This window comes from Melozone crissalis, unplaced genomic scaffold, assembly GCF_028551555.1.
Source record: "Melozone crissalis strain CALT ecotype California unplaced genomic scaffold, PUWL_Pcris_2 ptg000016l_1, whole genome shotgun sequence".
NCBI lineage: Eukaryota > Metazoa > Chordata > Aves > Passeriformes > Passerellidae > Melozone > Melozone crissalis.
Genome location: NW_026535794.1, coordinates 35,955,431 through 35,964,425, shown reverse-complemented (window position 1 = coordinate 35,964,425; position 8,995 = coordinate 35,955,431). Strand labels below are relative to the sequence as shown.

General features: G+C 45.3%; 1 protein-coding gene across 1 annotated transcript in view; it reads left to right on the top strand.

The window, feature by feature from the left end:
- The first annotated feature begins 4,080 nt into the window (after positions 1-4,080).
- The window catches only part of ANKRD28 (ankyrin repeat domain 28), a 119,787-nt gene continuing 114,872 nt past the window's right edge, over positions 4,081-8,995 (top strand). Inside the window, exon 1 of the mRNA XM_054273271.1 lies at positions 4,081-4,157. Coding sequence (XP_054129246.1) covers positions 4,131-4,157 — 27 coding nt within the window. The 5' untranslated portion in view covers positions 4,081-4,130. The remainder of the gene's footprint in view (positions 4,158-8,995) is intronic.

Below are 8,995 nucleotides of genomic sequence, written 5' to 3'. Positions count from 1 at the left end.
TGAGATCCTATCCTGCTGAGGAAAATAATTTATGGGGAAACAAAAAGTTGCATGTTGTTCAAACTAGAAGAAATGTGAACAAGATTTCTAATACAATTCCAGATAAAATTGCTACCTTTGTAAAAGCCTCATTGGCATCCCCTTTTTACCAGTATAACTGTGTATTTTTTACCAGTAAAACTGTAAAATAGGCAGCATAAGGACACATCAAACATCTTGCAAACTTCCTGCAACATTTTTCCAATAAAAATGCAAGTGATGTAATTTCTTGCCATTGCTGCCTCATTCTATATATTTTTAATTTTCTGTTTTCTCTCACTTCTACTTGACTTTTCCTTAAAATACAGAACTGATAGGAACTTGGAGCTGTTTTGCTGGCCCCTGTCCCTTGCTGATTGTTCAAAGGACACTCGTATTTGCCATACCCTCCTCTGGATATTAAATTTTTTCCTTGAATAAGGACGGCACAGGAATTCTCCCATCTCCTGTCTGCACCAGACAGGTATTGAATTGGTCAAATGAGCCACCATAAGCATAATGTTGCTTTGGAAGTGCCAATTGATGACATTTGATTGATGAAGACATTATGCTACTTAATATGTTTCCACTACAATCAGGAGCTGTGAACAGCCAACAATTCAAAATGCAATCTCTGGGACAGAACTACAAAACCTTGACTGATTTAGATTTTGATGGATAAAATGTGTCACAGAATGTGTAAAATCTTTATGATGATGCTCTCAGCATACCATTATAAAATGAGTGTGGTTTCCATCTAGCTCCCCAGAAGTGCTGATTCAGGGCCATAAAGAGAAATGCATCCCTCTGTAGGAAACTATAACATTTCTATTGATTTCAGACATCTTGTATTCTGAGCAAAAATAAAATTAGCCCTGCTTTAATTTAGGAGTACAGGGCAGTGTTTGGAGGAGATCAGTGGCAATGAGGACTCCTGGATTCTATTCCTAGCCACAGCAGTGACTCATGCCATGACCTTGTGTAAGCCTGTTGACCTCTGTGCCTGTTTACCCACATTGGACAATGAAAAAAGAATGAATACCTACTTCACTGGGGCTGAAGCCCTCAGTCAGAAAGTGCCAAGTATACAGGCATTCCTGGCAAAGTAAATAAATCATGAGGACGTTTCCAATGAGCTCAGAAAATATCTCCAGTATGAGGTTTCTGTGCTCTCTTCAATTTGATCCTGTTATGTATTTCAGTGAGCACATGTCCTATCTTTAAAACACTGGGTAGGGTTACGTGCTGTGGGATAGGTTACAGCATGAAGATTTAATATTAACATTAATGGGAGCTGTGCAGTTAAAGCCTATGGCTCTCTGCTGAAAGTGTGCCCTCAGGAGAGCCAGCCTGCTAATAATTTACACATTGTCCAATTAAAAAGTGTTGTGGAAATTTCTGACTTCTACAGACATATCTGCTGAACTCTATCAGAAATGCTGTGGCTTTCAGTATGTTTGTGTGTCAGTACTGAGACTTGTGTGAAATATTCTGTGGATGTTCCTAAGGGAGGCTTGGGCAGTTACTTATCCTTTAACAAAACATTTAAAAGCACTTGTTTCCTTGCAGCCCTGTTACATCTGAGGTGTCATTGCTGTTCTATTTCTGTCACTCTGCAGTCAAATACTGTATTTTGTGGGACACTAGCAGATCAGACAATACTGATACTGGTGGTATTCTCACTTTTTTGTTTCAGTTCTAATAACCATTTGGGCTGCTTTTCACAGAATAAGGCAGCAATTTATATTGTGACCTGAGTAAAAATATCCATATGCAACTGATTGGTATCAGGGAAACAACACTCAGAAAATCCCCCACTTCTATGTTATCCCCTTCATGTATGCAAGCCATCTCAACAACCTCTTGTGCTTAAACTGAAACAGACAGGTATCTCCAAGATCTGTATTTTTACTTCTGCATTTTACCATTTGAACTTTTTCATGCTATATTGTATTTTTCATGCTATATTATCTTCCAGAGGGGGGAAAAGCAAAGATCAGTGCTCACAGATCTGTTGGTTGATGACATATTTAAGTGCAGATGGTACACCCAACAGGCCTGTCCCTGGCTGTATCCTGAATACTGGAACAAGAAGCTGGAAAACCAACAATGTCTTGGTTTTCCCTTCCCCCACTGAATCAGGACCTGGCTTCAAGCTGCACCAGGTGCTCCTGAGACAGGTGAGACATTTTCATGTAGGATAAACTGTCTACATCAATTGCTTGAAATAGCAGGTAAGCTGAAAGTAGATTTTTTTTTCTGAATAACTCTATAAACTGATAAGCTTCACAGGGAGAAGAACTTTATCAGCTCCCAGACATTCTTTTCACTTTGAAAAGGAGCAGTCTAATTTGGGGACAGACAAAGGCAATGCTTCCTGATGTCATTTTCTCCTTCACTGACTGCATTGATAAAAATATCTCTAATTTCCACAACCATTGGTCTCTTCACCACATTATTATCACAGTCCTTAACTGTTTTGCATAGTGTCATAATCTACCTGTTTCATATTTGCAATTTACAAAACACTTCTATTCACAAACAAACAACAACAACAAAAAAACCCCACAGGTACACAAATAATAAATTAGAAGGCTACTTGAAATAAATTAAAACATTTACTTATCACAGTCAGCATTTCTGGACATATCCAGATGTCAAAAACATTCATTTAGGAAGTGTGGGAATGTGGATTTTTTTTTCCTTTGCCTGGTAAAATCAGACAATTCTTAACTGGTTAAAATAAAATAACCCAAACAAACACATTCCATCAGATCACTGGTATTCAAAGCTAACCAAAATAGTTAGCCTCAGCTAGCACCCATAGAAAACCTTTCTGTTCTCATGTGCCACTCTCCAAAAGAACCTGTCCATGTGCCAGGCTGCTGCTGGAATCAATAACAACACATGAGCGAGAGCAAAACCAGACAAATGAGTGCTCACACAGAACACACTTGTTGCTTTATTAAACATTCATTTTTCTTAGGTTAATAATAAAGTCTAAGTAGATTTAAGTGTGTGTGGATCATTAAGAAGTCAGTCTATTTTGAAGCTACAAGAAAATCAAGAAACTTGACACATTCATATCAGCGTTGTCTGTAGCAGTATGCAATTCCAAAAAGCCTCAGTCTCTCGACTCTGCTATTTTTTATTTTTTGAGGGGAAATGAAAATTCAGGAGAAAATAACTCTTCCCAGTCACAGTTACCATGCTGGCTGGCTGCAGCATTCTCTTATGGAAGAGCAGCAGAGTCTCATTTCAGTGTCCTGTGTGCTGCTTCTCGTGCCTTTCACAGGAGGTTTTACAACCTATCCTAATGTGTCACTTTGTGTTTGATGTACACGCACAATATGCCTGTAAATTACGGGTCAAAATACAGAATGGGAGCATTGCAGATGACATCTCTGCTGGCCCTCTGCCAGAAGAGGTGAACACTGAATAAATACATTGCAAAACCACCTTTCTCTATTTCGAGTTAAGTGTTTTCTGTACCCTATGTGTACATGTCTGTTCCGTGTGGCGTTCTGCCAGAGCGGCTCTCGGTGTGTTTATCCGGTGTGCTGACATTGCCCCGCACGGTGCCCCTGCAGCTCTCCGCCCTTCCCCCGGGACCAGGAGCCAGAGCTGCCTTTGGAGCCGGGTCAAGCCGCCTGTGCCGGTAATCGCCGTCCCCATGCCGGGGCTCCGGGTGGCCGAGCGCCGCCCGGGGCCTGCCGAGGGCCGCGCTGCCCCCGGGCCGTGCCCGCTCCGCTCCCATGTGCCCGTCCCGCGTTATCGGCCCGTGCCAAGCCCGCCGCGCCCGGCCCGCCAATCAGCGCCGCCCTTACTCTGTCCCGCCTCCCGAGGGCCAATCAGCGCGGCCCTTGGTGGTGCGGGCAGGCGGGTTCATTCAGGAAGCTGCTCGGGGGCGCGAGCGGCGGGGCGGGGCCGGCAGGGCGGGGCGCGCAGAGGCCCCGCCCTCATCTGCGCGGGGTGGCGGCGGCGGGCGCGGGGGGCGTGGCCGGGGGCGCGGCCGGTGCGCGGGCGGTGGCGGCGGGGGGGCGTGGCCGCGCGGCGCGCGGAGCCGGGAGTCGTTGGCGGCGGGCGGAGGCGGTGGCGCGCGCTCGCTCGCCATGGTGTTCCTGAAACTCCGCGAGCAGGTGGGCATTCCCGAGCTCCCCGGCCCCTCGCCGCCCCTCCCGGGCCGCCGGGCGCGCCCTCCGCCGCCGCGGGCTGCCGTGCGTGCGCGGGTGACAGGCGGCGGGCTGCGGGAGGCAGCATGGCTGCTGCCGCCGCTGGGGTCCGGGCTGGGTGGGAGGCGCCATGTGCGCCCGGTGTGGGCGCCGGTGCCCCCGCGGGGCGGGCGGGAGCCGCCGTCCCTCGCAGGTACCGGGCCGAACAGGTGGCCGCGGCGGCCCGCCCGCCCCTCGCCCCGCATCGCCGGCGGGTCCCTGGCGAGCCCCCGCCCCGGCGCGGAGGGGAAGCCCGGGAGGGGTGATGGGGGTGGGTCTGAGGGCTCCCCCCGGGCCAGCCCTGCCCCGCGCCGGGCTGGGAAAGGGAAGGGTCTCTGTACGGGGCTCCCGGGCCTGAGGAGCTGCCCGGTGTGAGGGGATCGACCTGGCGGCTGGCGGCGGGAGGCGGCGTGCCCGGGAGATGGGGCTGGAGCTGGCGCCGCTCCCCCGGACCCGCAGCCGGCCCTTGCCCTGCGCAGTTTCACGTGCCCGGGAGCCGCCTGCTCGTCCCTCCACCTTTCCCTGCCGGGCCTTTACAATCTTTTGTTCGGCCGCCGTGCCTTTGGCCTGCCGCGGGCATGCCAGAGCTTCCCCGAGCCCGCGCTCCCCTGCTGAAGGCGAAGGAGGCTCTCGGTGCCTTCAGTGGGTTGTTGCTCTCGTCGCATCACACCCTTCTTTGTCTGCCAGGCTCTTCGGTTTCCATCCCAGCTGGTGTAAAATACTTGTCTCCGCTGCTCTGTCCTTTCCTGGTGTCTCCCCTGTCCTACCTATTGTCTCCTGTGCGGTATCAGGATACAAAGGTGGGAGGGTCTGCGCTGCCAGTTTGCCGCCTATGAAAAGATGTTTCTTAGGAATGGTGTCTTCTCGTGTTTTCGTGTGTGCCAGGCCAAATTCCGTGTAAAAAACTCATACATCCTGCTGTGGGTCTCCTTGTTACTCTTCCTTAAAGATAACCAACTGTAACACTGAAGACCCCACCCCCTTCCAAAAAAAAAAATTTAAAAAAAGCCCCGCAGTAAAAAAGCCTGTAGAAACTTGGGGGTGGTAAGGCAGCTGGTGTTCTGTGTCTGTTTGTTATGCTGATCAGTATCAGCCCATCCTTACCTGCGAGTCCTTTCATTAGCTACATACACATCTGTGTTTTCACACTTAGCTTGCATGATCCCTCGGGATTTGTTCTAAGGAGCATTTGGTGATGTGGGGCTGGGATCTCTTACGTCCTGCTGTGTTGTGTGTAAACTTTGTGAAGTCTCATGTTGTTTTAGAACCTCATCTATGGATCAGCAACAGTTGTGGATCTGAAAGACACTTAGTGTCCCCCGAGTTAGATTTTTTTTCAGGATTTGTTGCTGTTCCTCTATGGGAGACTTCCCACAGAAATAAGCACTTGTTCATCTCTTCTGTTAAATAAGCCCGTCTGTTAAAACCAAGAACTACAACCCTTCTGCAAGTAATCATAGCAAAATAGTTAGCAAAAATCCCATTATCAATATGTTAACATGAAAGTACTGTATTTCAGAACTTTTTTTCTGGGAAGAATCCTGTTATTGACTGATGTTGAAGTGAAATATTGAACTGTGTGGGACCATTGGTTTGACAGAGTAATGCATGTGGGGCTTTCAGCTTCTGTTATAATGTAAGTTTTAATTCAGAAGTACAAGGTGGATTTTTTAGAGGCTTCACAGATCTGTAAAGGAGAATTGATACACTGGGATTTGAAGTATTCTTTCACATAAAGGAGGGGGTGCTAGGGCAGGGAAGGGATGGAGGGAAGGAAGGGAATGCTGGCTTTGGACAGTTTTGTAGGGAGAGTGATTTTTAGCAGCAGCTGCATTTCTGCTGCTGAAGTGTCAGTTGCTTGACAAATCAGTTATTTCAAACTAATTCTGTTCTAGCAGTGTGAGAATGCCAGAAAGTCATGAGGAATGATGTTAACATGAAATCCCTCAGCTTTGGAATACAGAGCATTCCTGCAGGTCCCTGTTGCAGAGTGCTGCAGGATGTCTTGACTTGAGGATGCTGTACGGAGAGTGAGGCACCACCTGCTCTTCATGGAAACCAGCCTGTGGGACTGTGTGGGAGCAGAGCTGTTCCTCTTCAGTAGTTCATGAAACATGCTTCTTGTGTGCTTGAGCCCTTTGCTTTGCTCCATAGTGGTGTGTTTGGTCAGAATAAAGTGAGTTTTCTTGTGCATTTGTAGTCCTTAGAGTGACTCTGTCTGCAGGGGTGGCTGTGCATCACAGGGAGGTGCAAAGGCTGCTCTGTTGTTTGTACTGTTCAGCTGGTATGAAGAAGGGAAGTGATTTGCTAGTTTCTTTCTTCAGCTGTCAGATTAATAACTTTTTGGAAAAAAAAAATTAACTTAAGTATTATTTAAGTGGAATTATCAAGATTATTTTTCCAAATTCAGTATGAACCTGTTGATTTTATTCCTCGATAATGTAGAAGGGCTCTGTGTTAAATGTCAGAATTTTGCTGGGGGCAGGCAGACTTATGCCATACAAGAAGCTTAGTGTTTTCTTGCACTTGCTTAGTTTTTCAATTTACTGCAAGCTGGTGTCAAAGCAGTGCTCGGGAAGTTACAACGAGGTGAGAAATTCTGCTCTGAGCCTCTTAGTTCAGCTCAGAGGGTGAAATCCCGGTTCCGCTTGCTTGATTTAATTTACTTAGTACCTGATAAACAAAACTTTGATCCTGCAGATGCTTAATGTGTTTGTGAAGCTCAAATATTTGTTTGTCTGTGGAGGCTGATTTGACACGTTTAACCTTCAGAATACAGGTTTTCCACGCACTGAGAGAAGCAGGCCCTACTTGGGCTCAACAAGCAGCCAGCCAGGACATTATCTATACATTTGTGTTGCTGCTTGAGCTTTATTGCTTTGCCATCCTACCAGGTAGGAATATATTTCAAAGTTTGGACATAATTGAGGGTGTACACTGCACTTTCAGAAGTGACTTCTGTTTGCTTGCAAAGTATATCAGGTATCACAAAAACTCATAAGCCATGTTTGCAAAAATTGCATTTAAAGCTAAATTGAGCTGTATTGGGCAAAGCTGATACCTGTAATGCTCAATAGCAAATTGTAACTCAGGTATAGAAAAGCAATCATTCAAATGTCAAATTAGAAGTTGTAGATTGTTCTCATTGCTCTTCGGTGTTTGTGCAGTGTTGTGCAGTTGTTGTTTAATAACAAAGGAAGCAAATCTGCAAATTCTGAATGTTAAACTATTCAAGGTAGAGATGAAAAATATGGTAAATTTACATTGTAATTGAGGTATTTGCTTTTAAGTTTGTGTACTTTTGTATTGTCTTCATATATTGGTGCTTGTATACCAGGTTCTTCTAAATGAGATGCTGCTTTAAGTACAAAAATGCTAAGTGAGACAAAGTCTAGAAAAGTTTGTTTCTTCCTGAAATGCTGTGTTACACTGCTGTTAGAAACTGCACTGACAGTCCAGTTTAGGTCAAGGGTCACTAATGTTTTATCACAATATTTTGGTTTTTTCCCCATTTAGGGGGAGTGTGTGGAAGGGAAGGTATGGGGTGGGGCTAAAAAAGGAGTATTTTGCTTGTGGGTATCCACAGTGGTTGCCTTGGTCTCCTATGTGAAATCCCTCTCACCTCTGCATAGCTAGGGGTGAAAGGCTAACTATCCTCTGGGGATTTTGTTATGCAGTCGTAGGTTCTAGGAACACTGTTTCCCAGAACAGATACATTCTTACTTTAAGGGCTGTGAATTCGTCTCTCTTACGCCTAAGAGGTAATTGACAGCTTAGTTTTCCTTAGCGTGCAGGTGAAATTCGGATTGCCCAACAGCCCGGGGATTTGTTCCTTTTCTATTACAAACTTTACCTGCATATGTGCCTATAGGTCATCTTTTAGGCTCACATGAGCCTACATCTCAGCAGAGTTTTGTTGGAAGGTGTGAAATGAATCAAAACTGGCTTGTTTTTTGTTTGTTTTTTTTCTCTCTAGTTTTGCAGCTCTATAACTATTTCTGGCAAAACTCATTGGATGCAATGTCATTCTATTTGGTAAAGCTTTATATTTTTCTTTCAGTGCATCATAGTTTTAATATTAAGCATTTTAATATTATGCATTTCCCATTTTCTCTGAATCTTAAATGTGTAATAGGAAGATGTCTTAGGGCTAATAATGATGGGCATGTGAAAGGATTTTGTATGGTATTTTCCTGTATGACTGCTAGCCTGTGCTTGAAGGCAGTGCATTTATTTCCATAAGTCAGATATGAGTGGCGCGGATCTGAGTAGGAACAACTGCATGAGGATATTAGGATGACCACTTATTTTAAAGTCCTTGAACAGTGAGAGCACTGACTTCTTTATTGCCCATTTATATCTTTCTCGTAGCTGAGATGGATCTTGTTCAATTGGCAGTTAAACAAATGTTTGCAGTGTCATAGTGAAGGCTCTGAATGCCTCTATGGTTGCTATTTTCATTACTGCCAGCGTTAGACTTCATTCTTTTAGAATTTATGCCAAGAATAAATGTCCCAACTAGTTCCTTGTTACACTAAGAGGAGGAATGGTCTCCTGTGGTGATGAAAAGGAGCTGCTGCTGTTCAGTGAGGGAGGGATATGGTGGAAATGGAATTATGTGGTATTGCTCTACAAATTCTGTTCAGATGTAGGCTAATGAGATGTGTGTTTTATTTTTGACTTTTTTGGTAGTAGTTACTTTCAAGTTACTCTTAAAAAAAACCAATAATTTCTTTCATGAGTCTTGTAGTAGCTAAGAACCAGCT